The sequence below is a fragment of the Cnephaeus nilssonii genome, assembly GCF_951640355.1.
Source record: "Cnephaeus nilssonii genome assembly, chromosome: 3".
Lineage (NCBI taxonomy): Eukaryota > Metazoa > Chordata > Mammalia > Chiroptera > Vespertilionidae > Cnephaeus > Cnephaeus nilssonii.
Genome location: NC_137074.1, coordinates 23571661 through 23590014, shown reverse-complemented (window position 1 = coordinate 23590014; position 18354 = coordinate 23571661). Strand labels below are relative to the sequence as shown.

Below are 18354 nucleotides of genomic sequence, written 5' to 3'. Positions count from 1 at the left end.
AGCGCTTGCCTCAACCTATTGCAAGTGTTTTGAAAAAGCGCTTGGGGATAGACCATGAGGTTCACCTTGGGAAAAATTCATGGGTGAAGGATTAGTAGGTACGGAGGTATATTCTTAATGCATTGCCGCTGGGAAGGCTGGGATGTTTGTCTCATTCATTCTGTCTCTGCCGCCCCCCCCCCCCCCATTTTGGCAGATGGGATGTTAGAAATGCTGGCAACTGGCCAAGAGGCTCACAAGCCAGGTGCCTGGACTGCTGGGGTCAGCTTCACCAACTCCCTGTTGCAAAGCACGGATCCGAGCTTCTCTCTGGTATTGGGATGGGAAATCCTGATCCTGAGAACTCAGAACATCACCAACCGCAGAAAATGCAATCCAACCCAACAGACATTCGTTGAACACACACTCTTGTGTGCAGGGCAGGAAATGAAAACGAGGCTCTTGCCTCCAAGAAGACTGCTGTCTAATGGGGGAGGCGGACTTATACATCACCAGCTGCAAATGGATTCTCGGAGGTAAAACCAAAGTGCACTGAGGAGAACTTCTGACTGGGGACCCGAGGGGGAAGGTGCCCTTTGAGCCTTGACAGTTGCATCAGCCTACAACAGGTCGAAGCAGGTGGAGTGTGAGCAGGAGACGTTCCAGGCCGAGGAACCAAAGCAAAGCAGAGCAGTGATGGCAATGAGGGCAGGAGTGTGGGATCTGGAGGGAGGAGTTTCCAGCTGGGGGTTCAGGTCAGGGTTAGGCATTACAGGCCATGCAAAGGGGTGTGGCTGTATCCCATGGAAAATGGGGAGGCATTCTAGATTTCTACCAGGGTTTCCTCAAGGCCAGGTGTGTGTTTGAAGAAGAGGAGCCTCTTTAAGCTCCCCAGGGAGAAGAGAGATGAGAGTCATTGATGTATCACGTTACTTTCTTTTCTTGCAAGTCTAGATTCCCACAGTAGCAAAGAATGTGAGGGCACGATCTGTATCCGAGGTGGTCGAGGAGAATTGGGGCGAGGGAAAGAAAGGGATGAAAGCATGTCATTGTTTTTATATACACACACAAGTCCCCCAAAACCAACTGCTGGGAAAGAGGAGAAAATATTTGGGAGCTTTGAAGCAAAACGGACCCTCTGACCCCAACTTGAGCTGTCACATTAACAACACCTCCAAGCTTTCTACCAGGGGCTGATTAGAAGAATGTGGCCTAAAAAGGCTGCCAGGCCCGAAGCTGTGGGCGAGGCTCTTTCCTGAAGAGGCTGGCTTCCTCCCAAGTCTGGAAGACGGAGGTCGGCAGCTCTATCTGAACACGGCTACAACGGAAAAGGACAGCACATGCCCCAGTAACCTCTTCGCTAATGTAAATCCCGAGGGAGAAGAGTACACGGAGATGACGACGTGAGAGCCTTTAAAAACACAACCACCACAGAAAATTCTGCCCGAGCATTTCTCTCTGATGGTCCCTCCTTGGATGAAGTTGTGCTATGCACAGAGCTTGCAAAACACCTGCAACAGAGGTTTTCGGGCTCCTGGTAGCAGTGAAACTCTCTTTCAAAGCAACCATCTACTTGGAAAAGCAATATCCGAGAATCAATTACAGTTTCCTATATTAGCAACAAACAGTTGAGAGCTGGAGTGGTGCATGGTTCTCCCCTGCTGCTTCCCAGCCTTCATGGGGTCCCTGCTGTGCACCAGAGAAGGAGCGTGCTCTTAATTCCTGGTAACAGACCTGGTTATGCAGAAAGGTGGGCTCCCACAGGGGACCTGCCAACTTCCAGGCCAGGGTGATAAGTAGGAAAAATCCCATTTCCCAGATGAGAAAAGCAACAGGAAATATGGGGATCATTTGTCCCTCAATGGGAACTTTCAGGTTAACGGCAGGTGTTGGGGGAGGGAGGACAATATCAAAACATAAGAAACCAAGGTGCTATACCCTGGTCTGGTAGCTCAGTTCATTAGAACATCCACCCGATACACCAAGGTTTTGGGCTTGATCCCCGGTCAGGGGACACACAAGAATCAACCAGTGACTGCATCAATGGGTGGAGCTGCAAATCTATATTTCTCTCTCTCTCTCTCTCTCTCTCTCTCTCTCTCTCTCTCTCTCTCTCTCTTTCTCTCAAATCAATAAAGAAATTTTTTTAAAAAAGAAACCATGATGTTATGGTACTTTATATATAGTAGGCATATCTATCCATATTACTTGAGGGCTTGTTCTAAGCACCGGGAAAGCACATGGATACAAATATGAAAATCCCTGCCCTCATGGAGTTTACATGGTGTGAGGGAGACAGAAAATACACAAATCCATATGTACTCTGATAGATGGTAATGAATGCCAAGCATACAAATAAATTACATAAGTGTAACAGAGATGTTGGGATAGATTTGGAAAGTTGGAAGTTGACATAGTAAGTCTAGAGAAGGCCTGCCCGAGAAGATAACATTTGAGCAAAGACCCGAATAAGCTACGGGGGATACTGACAGGAAAAACATAGGATGGCCAGCTGAATATGAATTCCTAATAAACAGTGAACAATTTTTTAGTACATGCATGTCTCAAACACTGTAGGAGATTTGCTAAATCTGGCAACCCTACGCAGAGCAACATATGCCAGGTAGGAGGGGGGGGGCGGTAACGGGAAAGGGGGATGTGGGAGAGGACTCCAAGAGGAAGCAGGGCCCTGGGTGGCCCAGAGTTTTATTCTGAGCAGGATTTTGAGAGGGGTGACCTGCTCTGACTTAGGTTTTAAAAGAGCATTCAAGGGCAGGAGCAGCAAGAACAGTTAGGAGGCCATTACTGCTGCAATGATAATGATGACGATGATAAAGTAATGATAATACACATCTAGACATATGCACCAAAATGAGCATGGAATTTGGGGGGGAGGGGATGGCCCCTGAAGCCGCATTCATGAACTCTCCATTAAGAAACGTTGGTATACATTTATGGTAGGAAAGGAATCAGTCCTAGAAATAAATTCTATCTACTCGGTAGCAATGCTAACCTCAGGAAGTTGCTTTAACCCATGACATTATCATTCTCAAAAATAAACAACTGAATACGCCATCATCCTGAAAGGGGAAGTTTCTGAAAAACATCAGACTGTGGATATGGCATCATGAGTGACTGTGGTAACACCAGGCCAAGGTCTTGGAGAAACCGCCCTTTCTGAATCCAATCTCAGTGGTGCCAGCTGGGTTCTAAGATTCAGGTGTCTAAGTGGGATCGAGCCTTTGCTTCCAGGTTACTGTTTTTGTCTTTGCTGAGTTACGGATAAAGGGAGGGGTTTCAGAAGAACATACAAATGAAGGTAGTTCTACCACAGAGCCCATGGAGATGCAAGATCTATCGACTATGACTGTGTGCCTGATACCCTTAATTGCGTTGTGAAAATGAGCCATAAACACTTCAAAACTATCAAACACACAATGGCAGTGTTACATGCTCTAGATCATATAAAAGAAAAGTCAATTTGTCTTCCTCTGGAGAAGGCAGTAGGCTAACAACATCCCTCCTTTCCAGATGACACTGCTGACATTTGACCAATTTTTGACCTAGAAAAACAGTGATTTCGTGTTCAACCTAATGAAAAGATATAGGGAATCATCCTGGAGTAGCTTGCCTTTCAAAAAATTAAATTACAGAGTTTCTCTGAAAAGAGAGGCGAAAAATTATCTTAATTATGATAGTCATTTAATCATCTGGAGCCGTGCCAGAGGTAGGCTGGCTCTGCAGAGATGTTTACACTCTCCACTCCCGAGCTCTGTCTCATGTGCGAGTGAGGACGTAGCTGTTTCCTCAGCATCTTGACCCCTTTCTCTTGGGAAGAACTTCTGGGAAGCACAAATCTTGATACGCAGGCTCTATATGGACCTGAATGTACCATAAAGGGAAATGCTCTACTACAATTACAAAATTGCAATTATGAAGCAGAGGAAAAGGTGAGTAAATATATTCTACAGGCACACTTGACTTAGACCCGAGAAACCACTGCCTTAAGTCTTTGTGAAATGTCCTATTCCGCCTGCATACATTCACCCCTGTGAAACCTGACCTCAGGAGAAACACCTGCTAGTCTCAGGTAACCTACCTCACACAAGGAAAAGGCATTGTTAAGTGTGAGAGAGAATTGGTCTCTCAGAGCTTCTAAACTCGGTCAGCCGAGTAAAGCCCAATATTAACTCTCCAGGACTTAGACGAGCCATGCCAGAGGTGCAAGAGAGCAATTTCTCTGAGAACAATCTCGCTGTCTGTTTACAAGGAGGATGCTGGCCATGTTGTCTCGACACAGGAAGGAGTTATTAACACTCCAGAACTGGTCTTTTGAAGTCATAAACTCCAGACAGCAAATTAGCATATAGATGAATATGCATTGTGAAACATTTTCTACTTTGAGTTTTTTTATGCATGCGGGTTGGTACCTTAATTCTTATTTACTAACCATCTAAAACAATCTATTAGTAAAAATAAGTTTGGAAACACAAGTGCAACTTTAAACATCGAACATATGCTGGCTGATCTTCGAAAATTTCTAAGATCATCAATTACTTCCTATTTACATCATTTCCTTAAAGTCAATCCTAAAAATTGGACGTGAAGCAACTCACATCCTCTGCAATGAGCAAATACCATAGTCTCCGGACCAGATTCCTCTCCCCCCAACCCCCCCCCCCCCCCTGAAGCCCCTTCAATTCAATTACAGTTGAAATAGTTCCTCTTATTTGCAGGCGTACAGAACACGCAAAGCTCAGATCACCTCGGTGGATTACACATATGCCTTCAAGGCCAAGGAAAAAGCAGTGTTTTCTGCCCCATTAGCCCCAGAAAACCTAATTACAATTCAGACACTGTATGCGATGGAGGCGAGGAGAGGAGGATGGCAAATCCCTGGAAAATCCGGAGAGGCAACCTGCTGCTTGGCAGGAGGAAGGCCTCCCCTCCCAGAGGATGCCGGCCTCACCCCCAGGCTGTAAATCTTACCTGGTACGAGCAGTTCTCCTGATGCACCATCTCAGTGCATCCCTAGGGCGCAGACCCCAAGCAGGACTGCTCAGCGAGGCTGCGGGAGCGCGCAGGGCACCCGCGGCGGAGAGCACGCCCTGGGCAGGCAGGGCTCCCCGCAGAGGAAAATGGATGCTGTTTCCCGACCAACCTGCGCAGTGGCACCGCCTGCCTGTGCGGGAGGCGCGCAGCGAGCCGGGCTGAGCGGAGCTGAGCGGAGCCGAGCCGAGCTGCTCTCCTCTCTCCGCGGAAACCAGCAGTGAGGCTCACAAACATGGAGCGGGGACCGGGCTGGGGGAGGGGGCGCTCATCACTGGCACAATCAGCCAATTATGTGAGCGGCACAAAGAAAGGGATCGGGCTGGGGCCGCGGTGACCTTCTGGTGCCGGAGGAAGGCGGTTAACGGGCGTGGAAACATTCTAGTCCTCATTAAAGGGGAAAGGCCCGCGGGGGAGCGGGAGAGGGACGGGCGCAGAGCGAGGCTGCAGCTGAACTAGATTTCTAACCCCCCGCCGGCATCACCCCGCCTGCCCACAGCGGCTGCTGGGATGGCGCTTACAGACAGAGAGGCCTGAGGGACCAGTTCAGAACTTTTTAACGTGCGAAAGGGAAGACGACCCACGCTGAATACTGACACGGAAAGGATGTTTCCTGTGCTGAGTTTATGAAGGGTTTGTCAACTTGATCACGAAAGGAAGGGTCTTCGTTCTTTAAAAAAATATATATTATTTTGTAATTCTTTTGATAATCCAGTGATTTTTGGCTCTCACCTGCTTTTTAAGTCCAACAGAAATCAGGTGAAATAATTATGCCTATAGGTTTGGTTTGTTTTTTAGGGACAGAGCCTATTAAAGTCAGTTTAATTCATTCATTTCATGAAAATGAAGCTAAGTTGAAAGTTTTTTAAAGGCTTTATGTGTGTGTTTATCTATCTATCTATCTATCTATCTATCTATCTATCTATCTATCTATCTTACCAATGCTGTGACTTGACTATGTAGACATCCCCAATCCTATATAATAAAAGGCTAATATGCAAACTGTCCCCTGGAATTTGACCAGGGGGCAGGCTGGCCAGCCAACTGCCCGAGGGCCTGATCAGGGCTGGCTGGCAGGACCCCACCAGTGCACGAATTCATGCACCAGGCCTCTAGTATAACAGATGATCTTAGAAACCAATCACTGTGCCTAACGGACAGCAATGGAAAGAACTCTGTACTTGCAGATGGTAAGCAAAGGAAATACAAGTTGGACCATACATGTTTCTGGGGGTCAAAGGGTCCAATTTCTGAACTGCTTCAGGGCCTTTCTAGGATTTTAGGATTTATAAAAAGGATCAACCAGGCCTGTAAATTTCTGAAGCTACCTTAATGATGGAAGATTAAGTAAATAAACACAATAAAACAAAAATTTTCTTATTTATGTTCCTCAGTTGCCATAAGCAATTTGTCTTGTTGTTTCCTAATAAAATAGCCCTCAGCCCATAATGGTATTCAATAAAAACTTGACTGAATTTAAACCATTGATTAAAAAAAATCAATAGGGATATTATATTTAATATATCTATCTATCAATTTATCTTCTCCAAAACTCTTATTAATAACTGCAGCCTTCATTATGTTGCTGATAGAAAAAAACAAGTACTTTTTGCCCGAGGAACATGTTTGACAAGCTTTCATATCATGCTCTATCTTAAGGAATGGTGAGAGTTTGCATTTGGAATAGTTGGTGATATATTTTTAATTGTATAACAAACATCTCTGTTACGTGGAAAGAGAAAAACCTATTTTTAGAAATATTCTTCATTTTTGCTCTTTGATTTAGAAATATTCTTCACTTTCGCTCTTGGAGATTCAAACAGGAGAAAAGTTGGCTACCTCAATTCAAGGCCACTGACACACTCACAAGCACGGCTTCAGCCTTCCCGGTCAGGGGAGTGAAAAGGTGGCAGGGAGGGCCCCCATGACGATGGCACGGGCTCACATTTCAGCACTGGGCTCACGGATTAGAGGAAAGTATTCTGGAGATTTACCCTCAGCTCACAGCCCCTCTCCCTGGAACACAGGAGGAGACAGGGCACGTAACATGTGCAGGGCGTTTTAGGCCTCCTGGTTGGCAGGTGGCACGATGAAGCAGAAGCCTGAACTAGATGACGAGTCTTCTCAGATACCGGAGGAAGAAAAGAGGACAGAAATTTTTCAGGGAAAGGAAACAATATACAACATCCCGCCCCCCGACCCCAACCTCCATGCTTCCCTCCTGAGCACTCCGCACAGGACAGAGAGGGGCAGAGACGTGTGTCTGTGTGGAGTGCGAGTTTGTTACACAACCACCTAGAGGCAGGCTCTGGAATCCCAAGTATGTGCAAGGACAAGCAGGCCCGGCAAAGGCTTCTTTTGCAAGGTAGCAAATGAGATGAAATGGAAATCTTACGCCTAATGTAAAAGGCATAATCCCAACTTTCCAAGACAGAACAGCTTTAACTTCAAAGGCTGTTCAAGCTTGACTCAAGTTACTACTTTGACAGTCTGTGACCTTAAGACTCGGGAACATGCTTTTTCAAAAACTGTACCAGGCCACTTCCTGAACTCTGTTCTCTTCTGAAAACTGGAGGCTCTGCGATATATTACATAAGCTCCTGAAGACATTTATCATGTGTTGTTAAAAAAAAAAAACCTAAACCTGATCCCACTCTTCACAGTTGCTGCTCCATAAATAGTGGAAGTGACTCAGAGGTGGCTCTGGGCAGAACAGATTTCTGACAACTGTATCCCAAATCCTGTCAAAAAAATCTTCTCAAGTGGCATAAACAAGTTAAAAAAAAAAAAAAAGAAATATATTAAGCAAGTTTCTCTTTGTAGTCATTCACTGGAAAGGACTTCATGTTACAATTTAAATTATGATTTGCTCATACAAAAAACTTTAAACAGAAACCAGCTGTTCCAAGAACATTTAAGCTAGAATAATTTATCGAGCTACAGTAATGTTTGTTATTTTTGAACTAAAAATATTGATGAACTGTTTAAGTACGGGTTATATAACATAGAGATTCAGGTTTTTTTCCCCAAGTCCTCACAACTTCCCTTCCCATAAGAAGTATTGGGTTTCAAATTTAGGCAGGACCTCAAGAAATACACTGTTACTTTCTAAGTAGGCCTAAGAAAGTTGTTTAAGAATATAAATCCTTCTTCAGCAACAAAAAAGCACCAAAGTAAGCGGGGGGGGGGGGGGGGGGGGGGAAGCGGGGGGATGGGCGCAGATATTCTGGTTTATACCTTATGAGTGTGTTCATATGAAACAATGCTAAATGAGGACCCAGGAGCCCTGGCGGGGTGGCTCAGTTGGTTAGAGTGTTGTCCCAATATACCAAGGTTGCAGGTTTGATTCCCGGTTAGGGCACATATAAAAATCAACTATTGAATGCATAAATAAGTGGAATAACAAATTGATGTTTCTCTTTCTCTCCCCTCCTCTCTCTCCCTAAAATCAATTTTTAAAAAAAGGACCCAGTAGAGTAGATTTGGAGAAATGAACCCCTTTGACTGAGCCAATGTAGTCTGGCCTTGAAATAAAAATTTATCATCAAGTGAAAGTGAGGTTGCAGTGTAGTAGTACTACTTAAATCTCAACCCAAGGTATATTTTAAAAGGGGGAAAAATACTATTATTCCTATTTCTGCCACCAAGCAAACTATTGTATAATTATATCCAAAGGAGTATTTTTTTAATCACAGCAATTAATAGCAACAGAATGAGGTTTTTTTTGGGACAGTAAATATAGTGATAAAAAGTCACTCCCTCAGGGCATCTGAGCCTACAGTTTCACAAGTGAATTATTGGGGTCATGGACTGACCTGGAAGGGACGCAGGGAACTTTCTGGCACAGCTGTATGACTTGATAAAGACTTGGCTTACCCAGGAATAAATCTGTCAAAAACATACTGACTAATGTACTAGATTTAAGATTTGTGCATTTCATTGTATATAAAAAGTATCTTAAAATAATAAAAAGGTCCTGTTAACAAATTTGAACTCTAGTTAATGATATGCAGACTGAAGTATGTAGGTGGAGACTTACTGATGTCTGTAACTTTGAAACTAATCAAATAAATGAGATGAATTGATGGATGGAGGGATGGGTTGGATGGAAAGCTGTGACAAAACAAGTTTAGTAAAACATGAATTCTTCAGTATGAATGGTGCATAAATGGGTATTCACCTAAAAAATTTTCAGTTTGAAAATATTATTAAAGAAATGTTGGGGAAAAAAATAAGTTACTGCTGGCTACGGAATATGAAAAAGGAAGTCATTGTTCTCAGTATTAACCTTTTAAACTTTCCTTAGAAATTTTGGAACGGCGGGAAGAAATTTTATATAGCTTTAAGTTTTGCTTCTTTACAGGGCAATGGAAGAAAAGGAATTGTAGGGGAAATTAATCCTGTTCACTTTGAGTGACCCACCCAAAGAAGAGCACAGTTAGCATCACCTGAGACAATAAATCTGAGCAAATGGCTTTGCAGTTTACAAAGTGCTTTTCCCAATGCCTCCCTTGATTCATACAACCCTGTAGTTGAAACAAATTCCTATTATGTGCCATGTGAAGAAGTGTTTCTGTCCTCAAAGACTTCGGTAAGAGAAATAAGGCAATACACAAGTAGCTGTATATAATGATGAGTGAATGAATTAAGTGCCTCCAAAGAGATTTTGTTGTTTACTCACCAGGAATTCAGAAGAAGAAGATAATTCTTAGCTAGGGCAAACCAGGAGTCAGCAATAATCCTGTTCGTTTGATTGTTCACTTCTTAAATGTCTATTTCTAGATTAATGTCAGTTTCCTCAGAACTTGGATCTTGGTGCGTTTATTCAGTGTTCTTATCCTCAGAATCTAAAATAGTACCTGGCATATAATAGGTTCTTGATAAAAATTTTTGAATGAATGAATGATTATGACCTTCAGAAAGTTACCTCATTACTCTTAGCCTCCGTTTCTTCATTTCTAAACTAAGAATGTTAATTCCTTGTTTATTGGGTTGATGACAGGATGCAATGAGAATAACATGTAAAATAGCCCTTAGTTGCCCAGTAAAGGATCAGAAATAGATTTTTTTGCCCTCTCCTAATTAAAGGCAATAACAACAGTCTAAGGAATAAAGAGAGGCCTGAAGGATGGAGGTGATAGTGGGAATGGGAAGGAAGACAGGGGGGTGCATTCCCTGAAACACCATGAAAGGTTATTTGAAGGCACCTAAGCAATGATGAGACATGGGGGAGTAAACAAGAAAAGGAATCATAAGGTTCTGAGACCATTGCCAAGTGACACTGGTGCTGTGAAAAGAAAGGAAGTTAGAAGAAGGAACTAATTCTGAGGGATTGGGTTGCAGTAATGAGGTCTTTTATTTTTCACCATAAAGTTATGAGTTGGAGGTGCAGGTGGCTCAAAAGAGAAGTCAGGCCAACAGATAGAATTTGGGGGTATGTTTCAAGAAGAGAATAGTTGAAGCTATAGAAATGGATTAGATTAAGGAAGAGATTATAGAGAAAGAACTAATGAGAAACAATGGCATCTCTAATATAAACAAGATAAGGACACCCCCAAATATCTACATCCTAATCCCCACCTGGGAAAGGGCAATCAAGGTTGCTAATCAACTGACCTCAAGATGGAGACATTATCCTGAGTTATTCTGGTTGGTCCAATGTTAAGGTAAAAGGAGGAGGCAGAAGAGGAAGAACCAGAGAGATGTCAATGTAGGAAAGACTAGGGTTGGTTGGCTTTGAAGACAGAGGAAGAGATCACAAGCCAATGAATGTGAGAGGCCTACAGAAGACAGAAAAGGCAAGGCAATGTAATGAGAGGTCAAGGAGAGAGAGAGGAAGCTGACAGAGCTCACCGGTTTCAAATACTGCCGGGAAACTGAAAAGACTAATAGTTGAATGGGAAACCCAACAGAAAGCCATTAGTTTTGACTATTGGAAGTCATCAGTTTCCCTCAAAAGAATAATTTTGGTAGTAGTGTTTTAGGGGTGGATGCCAGGCTGTAAGTGGTTAAGAAGTTGAGGGACTGAGTAGAGAGCAGTTTGTAAAGTTTGTGGATAAATTGGAGCATGAGGGTAGTAGCTTGAGTATGTAATAGAATTAAGAGAGTTTGTGGTTATGGCTGATTTTTAAGACAGGGGAGATCCAAACATATATGTGGGCAGCGGGAGGGAGCCAGGAAGGAGCGAGAAACCGACCATGGTGAGTGGAAAATAACTGAAAGGACCAGGTCCTGGCAGAGTGAGATCAGGAGCACGTGACAGGAGTTCATTCAGCCTTGGAACTGAAGGTATGGTGAGTAAAGCTACCCACCAATGTTGAGGAAGGAGGAGGTTGCAGGGAAGATGGGGAAGATGCAGGAGCACAGATGGGTGAGTACCCTTGATTGGGTCTTTGAAGGAACAGGGATGCTATAAACCTCAAGGACAGGGAGGCTGGCTAGGGTGGTGAGACCAGAGAGGCTGGACCAGCTTTCCCAAGAGATTTTGTAGGGGATGTTCCTATATTACTTGAGAATATTCAACTAATGCTATAGAAGAACATGATAAACAAATGGAATGGATAAAACTTATAAGATATGTTAAGTATAGGTAATGATTGATTATGTAGTAGCTTGTCACACACAGGTCAAATGGGTAACTGTGTTAGTTTTTTTTATTTATTTTTAAAATATATTTTATTGATTTTTTTTTTTTTACAGAGAGGAATGGAGAGGGATAGAGTTAGAATATCAATGAGAGAGAAACATCGATCAGCTGCCTCCTGCACACCTCCTATTGGGGATGTGCCCGCAACCAAGGTACGTGCCCTTGACCGGAATCGAACCTGGGACCTTGCAGTCTGCAGGCTGACGACGCTCTATCCACTGAGCCAAACCGGTTAGGGCCTGTGTTAGATTTAGACAATGAGTAAGCAAGTACACAGAGGCAGAATTCATGAGATGTATTAAGTACTGCAAAGTTAGTCACCTGGATGTCTTAGACTAGAGTGAGCATGTGTGCCGAGCATAGAGCACAGAAAGTGATAGAAAGACTGAAGAATCCTCTAATATTCACGGCACACTAAATAACCTGAAGCACACGAGGCATTCAATATTCATTGGATGGTACAGTGGCTGCCCATTTGTGACACCCATTCTGGTCCTCTGTGTCCTTTGCCCAAATGATACAATCTACAGCTAGCTGCTCATCAGGTGAGGGGGCAAGCTGCAGAGGGAGCCGGGGGACTCGCCCCTGTGTCTCTGCTAACGCAAGTTGTGTGTCATTAGCAGACACCTTCTGTCTAATTGGGCCTCCTTTCTCAAACCTCAACTCTGGTTCCTAACCATATCGCCAACAGGGAAGGTGGCTGCGGTGGAAAGGCTGGGCATACAAATACTGCATAAACCAAGATCCAGCGAGTGTGGTCCTTCCACACTCCTGCACCATATCCTCAGTGTGACTCTGGTGAGGAAGAAGTTAGGGGAAAATCCCACCAAGTGGAATGAAGAAGTAGGATTCCACATCACAGGACTCTAAGGCACTAGGTCCTCTCACCTGAGCCCCAACCCCCACGAATGATCAGAGGGAAACAGGTTATGGCAGGAGACCCCTGCAGTGGTCACAGAAGTCACAACAACAAGGACTGGCTAAAACCAGATCATTCCAAGATGGAGGAAAAACTGACCAGAGAGCAACTCCAAAGCTCATCGTACCATCATTATAATGAAAACTGACATAAGTAGGGAGTCCAGGAGGGTTAATACCATGACACTTCCAGAATGGGTCATGTTAGGAATAAGGTTCCCTCTCAACCAGAAGGTGCAGTCAGAATTTGGCACCACGAAGCTTAGAAACACCCACCCTCAGAAACACATCAAATCCCAAGAACTACTGACCACAGGGTGCAGTCCACTTGCACTGGCCCGAGTCCACTTGGACATGTACTTTCACTTCTTTCCAGGGGCACGTGTGTCCTGGCCTCTTTTTCTCTACCTGAATAAAACTTGCTTTCATTCTCACTTTGACTCACAGGAGTCAAGAGTCTGGAGGTTGGGTGACATGAGAAAGGTCTGGACCGTGATGGGGCAGGGCCATCCCTGGGCATGGAACTGGCCCAGTGACACTGGGACCAACTCCAATTCATGAGGAGGTGGGGGTTTTCCTATACCACCAAGCAACTCTTGGACACTAGCTGGGTGTCCTACAATTCAACTCAGTTCTGGCACTATCTACCTGGTTAAGGGTTTAGTCCAATGACTGTCCTCCCTCCCCACTTCAGTTGCCAATTGCAAGTCCGGGTTATCACCTGTGCTTCTGCAACTCAGGAAAAGATGTAAGAGATGCATAGGGCAAGGTATGGGGGAAAGGGCATACCTTTTTCTCCCAGCATGCCACCCTTCCCAAATCTCCACATGTTCACCCACCCAGACGCTCTCTGAACCGCATCGTTTAGAGTTTTTATGAAGACTTCATTTTATAGGCACTATTGATTAAATCACTGGCCATTGGTGATAGATGCCATCTCCAGGCCCTCTCCCCTTCCCAGGGACCTGTGGGGGAGGTGGGGAATGAAAGTTTCCATCCTCTGATCATGTGATTGGCAGCCCCTGGCAATCAGTACTCAAACTGTGGTGCCTTCTAAAAGTCATCTCATTAACATAACAAGAGATACCCTCACTTAGGAAATTCCAAGGGTTTTAGGAGCTCAGTGCCAGAATGAGGATGAAGAGCAAATCAGAATATCACACTAAGTATATCAGCTCATTCCATCTGGAGCCCTTGCTTCTTGATATGCACTGATTTAATGAACTATGATTTGAGCATCTTAATCTGGTCTGAGACTTCTGGGAGAGTGCCTGGTAGTGAACTTGGAAGCTACTTTTGTGGAGACAGAAGGAAACTAGATAGACAGGGACTGGGACCTTTCGGGGAGGGACAGGAGAGGAGAGAATAAAACCGGGAACCCAACTAGGCGGAGTTACTAAGGTACTACAACTGGGCGTGGAAGGAAAGGGTGAACATTGGAGACATGAACTTTAAAATGTATGAATGTTGCTAAGACAGGCAGCTTGCAGATAACCAATCACAAGATAGAAGGCATATAAACCAATCCCAAGGGTGTTGCTAAGGCAAAATTCTTTGGAAGGTCCAATCAGGGACTAACAATTTTTTACACAAAAAACCCGTGTGCTTCCTCTTCCCTCTCTCCCCTCAATGCACTGGGTGCTCCTATGGCAGGAGATAACCTCCCCTGCGTCCATGTGGCTTATAGCCATGTGGGGCTCTACACATGATCTCAAACTCAACACCCCACATTTTGGTTTCATTATTGCATCAAGGTCATTTCCCACAGAAAATGATGCTTGGTGTCAGGATATTCCCACAACTTCTTCCCACATACTCTGAGCCCAAAAAATGGGGAGGGCAGTTGGGGGGAACCAGACCTACAGGGGAGGGCAGTTGGGAGCAACCAGGCCGGCAGGGGCGGGCAGTTAGAGGTGACTGGGCCAGCAGGGGTGGGCAGTTGGGGGCGACCAGGCCTGCAGGGGAGGGCAGTTGGGGGTGACCAGGCTGGCAAGGGAGGGCAGTTAGAGGTGACCGGGCTGGCAGGGGAGGGCAGTTAAGGGTGACCAGGCCGGCAGGGGAGGGCAGTTAGGGGCGATCAGGCTGGCAGGCAGAAGCGGTTAGGGGCAATCAGGCAGGCAGGCAGGCAGGCAGGCAGGCGAGCGGTTGGGAACCAGCAGTCCTGGATTGTGAGAGGGATGTCCCACTGCCCGTTTAGGCCTGATCTCACCGGAATCGGGCCTAAACGGGCAGTCGGGCATCCCTCGAGGGGTCCCAGATTGGAGAGGGTGCAGGCTGGGCTAAGGGACAACCCCCCCCCCCCCGCACGAATTTCGTGCCCCGGGCTTCTAGTTGTAAATAAGAATCTTACCTGAGAGTCTTGTAAACTATGTAAATTGACTATTCTAACCCTGGCTACATTTATGTTTATTAATTCAGATATTAAAAAATAGTTTCCTGAGCAAATTATTAGTGTCAATCAATGGTTATCACTCATGTGTGCATGCATATAAGCACAACCAATGGACACAAGACACTGGGGGGCGGTGGGATGAGGGCATTCGACATGGGGTAGGAGAGGCTGGGGGAAAGTCAATAGGGGAAAAAAAGGAGATATATGTACTACTATGTGTAATACTTTAAACAATAAAAAAATGGTTATCACTTTTATTTTTCTTTAAGTATTAGAATCTGCTTTGAACATGAAAACCAATATGCAAAACAATCAAAAGTGTTTTTAATGAAGATAAAATTATTGTTAATTCAATTTTCTATTATTTACTTATTACATATCCTTCAATGAGAACATCAGGCTGTTTTGTTAAACACAAACAGTTAAAAATAGAACTTGAAGAAGAAGTCAATTCCAGCCTTATCCAACTGTATTTTTACCTTTATTTCTTTATTTTATTTGTGCCACATCAAGAGAATTCTGTTTCACAAAGGTAAGTAGTTTGGAAATGGGAACGTCCTTTTTAATAGCTCATGCAGCAATCTCTGGATATTCTTCATTAAGTGTATCCAGAAGCTTGAAAATAAAGTAATAAGACATTTATTTCAAAACTAACATACTAATATTACACTTCCAGTTGCTCACATTTCTTATTGTCAACAAGATAAGACAGAGTAGCCCAACCCATAATAGGTCATCAACCTAGGACCAGACTTTCTCATTTGATAAGTTGGGCATTTATTAATCATTGCACAATCCACCTATTTGGCTTGATGAGAGAATTTGCCAAACAGATGTGCGCTACCCTAACCTGGCATGGCACCAAGCTGGAGTTCTTGGACCACTCAGGTAATTTTTCCTGCTTGGACATGCAAGAGTTTTCAGCAAGACCAGTAGAGAGCTCTCGTGGTCCATGACACATTTACAAGCTCAATTTTGAGGATTGTAATAAACTTCTTAACCTGGCAAATTAATAGGCTGATATCGGGGGGGGGGAGGGGGGTTGAAGAAAAATACTCTGCCTGGATATGAGGGACTAAATCACTATAAATTGGACTGAAGTGGTATCTTCTTACCACAGCTTGACAGGACAATGTTTCTCCAAAAGCCCAGACAATCTCAATTATATCTATGTTCTCAATGATTTTCACATCTCAGAACTTTTGATTCCCAATTTGATTTTGGGAGGTGGAGGTTGGGGCCGAGATGTTTAGCAGCTCATATACTAGGTGAAAATGAGCCTCTAAAAATACCACCCGCAACCCTGGGTTTCTACAGACAGTTTGAAACCTGATGTGTCAGGCAGTGCTATAGCGGGCAGCCTCCCTCTCCTTCTAGAATAATGAGATGGTTTATATTTCAACAGAATCTGCCAAAGTGCTTGTTTATTGGACACCGTCCTAGTCCTCTCCCCATAGTATTTTCTGGCCAATGCTGACTGAAATGCGCACGCTGTAGAAAAATAGTAACTGACTCAAAGATAAATTTGGGTGATGTCTACATGGTTTCATCACAAATTTCTGTCAATGTTTAAAGATCATTTCTTTTAGTCTCCATTTAGTCTCTGACTTTGGAGTCAGAGAGAGAAATGGCAGAAAAAGTGAGGGTAGTATAACCTGCCAGGGTGAACACAAGTCTTTCCCAATAAAAATAAGTTGATCTGTTAAGAGAGGCATAGAGAGAGAGAGAGAGAGAGAGAGAGAGAGAGAGAGAGAGAGGAGGAAAAGAAGGGGGCATGCCTCATCCCTCCAGGCTTTTTAGTAGCCTTACCTACAATATAAGGGCATTTAGTTCAAGCAATATTTGGAATCTCTGATGACAAAAAAATTATGTTCATTTCTCTGAGGTGGTGGTGGCTTATTTAAAACCAGATCAATAGAGAATTAGGAAAGGGGACTGACCCTCATCTTGAAGAAAGGTGACCTCTAGTGGACAACTGTGTTTTTCAACCAGTTCAAACTATGCATAGGGCAATGATATTTTAATGTCAGTTATAAATAGAAATATGTCTTAAGTTACATTTAAAAATGAGTATAAAGGTTCCACTAATGCTAACACAACCCAAGTTACAATCTGGGCCATCTTGGATGGTTCTGAAATTGGGAGAGCCGTGGACCAGGCGTCCCAGACTCGGATTCTGGGCTCGACTGTGCCTCTTAGATGCACGTGGCAACTTCATATCTCACAGCCTGTTCTTCCTAATCTAAAAAATGGGCTGACTCATAAACAGCCATCTTCTTGTGCTTCCCTGCCCCCTTTTTTCATGCTATTGATTTTTTTTTTTAAGTTTAAATCAGGTTTATTTTATATAAGTTTTCTAAATAAGCAACAACAGCCCTAGTTGATTTGGCTCAGTGGATAGAGCATCAGCCTGTGGACTGAAGGGTCCCAGGTTCGATTCCGGCCAAGGGGACATGCCTAGGGTTGCCAGCTCTATCCCCAGTAGGAGGCGTGCTGAAGGCCGCCAATCAATAATTCTCTCTCATCATTGATGTTTCTATCTATCTCTCTCCCCTCTCCCTTCCTCTCTGAAATCAATAAAAAAAAATTTTTTTAAAAAAGCAACAACAGCCAAAACAAAACAAAATTAATACCTACCATCACATACTGCCACTGAGTGAATCAGCAAAAAACTATTAGATTTCAATTTAAGGTGTTCCTGATATAAGCGTAATGAATGTAAAGGCACTGATTTCTTTTTTTTTTTTCTTTTTATATTGACTGTGGAAAAATATATTTCCAACACTAAACCCACTGGGCCACCAGTTTATTAGGAAAGTTAATTTTATTATAAAAGAGCTACTAGTTTTGACAGATTTATTTCACAGAATAAAACAAAAATGACAATGAAAAGAAGGGATGCATAATAATTTATGTAGTCTATTTCTTCTGAAAACCATCTGCTCATCAACTCATGTATGTCCCTAGTTCACCACTGAACTCTGGACAAAGCAGAATAATTTATGACTCAACTCAACATAATCTCTAAGAAACTATTAAAATTCTTTAGTGGTCCTTAAATCTTTTTTCCCACCCTCAATATCAGAGTAGTGTTGAAATGCTATTAGTTATAATGGGATTTAGTACTTAAGAGCTTTCTCAGGTGTATTCTCTAACCAGCTTTTCCTGGAACGCTTTTATAATCTTTCTCATTCTCAGCCTCAAAAGAGGTGCCCAAATGATTTTAGTTGCTGAAGGGTAGGAAAGCAAACACTGGTCTAATAAAAGGCATTCTGAAGTGTAATAAAAATGCCAGCCTATCATTAAAAAATTTCCTTAACTCGCTTGATCTTAAAGCTATTGAGTTAAGGAAGTTTCTCATCTTTCAAAA

At 43.6% G+C, this 18354-nt stretch overlaps 1 protein-coding gene across 11 annotated transcripts in view; it reads right to left on the bottom strand.

Annotated features, from left to right (window-relative positions):
• Positions 1-18354, bottom strand: part of SCHIP1 (schwannomin interacting protein 1) — a 144902-nt gene that overhangs the window by 50876 nt on the left and 75672 nt on the right. The window contains exon 1 of one of the 11 annotated variants that reach the window (XM_079766535.1): positions 4969-5726. The exons of the other annotated variants lie outside the window; for them this stretch is intronic. Coding sequence (XP_079622661.1) covers positions 4969-4998 — 30 coding nt within the window. The 5' untranslated portion in view covers positions 4999-5726. Of the gene's footprint in view, positions 1-4968; positions 5727-18354 lie in introns of those variants that run through there. 11 annotated transcript variants of the gene reach the window in all.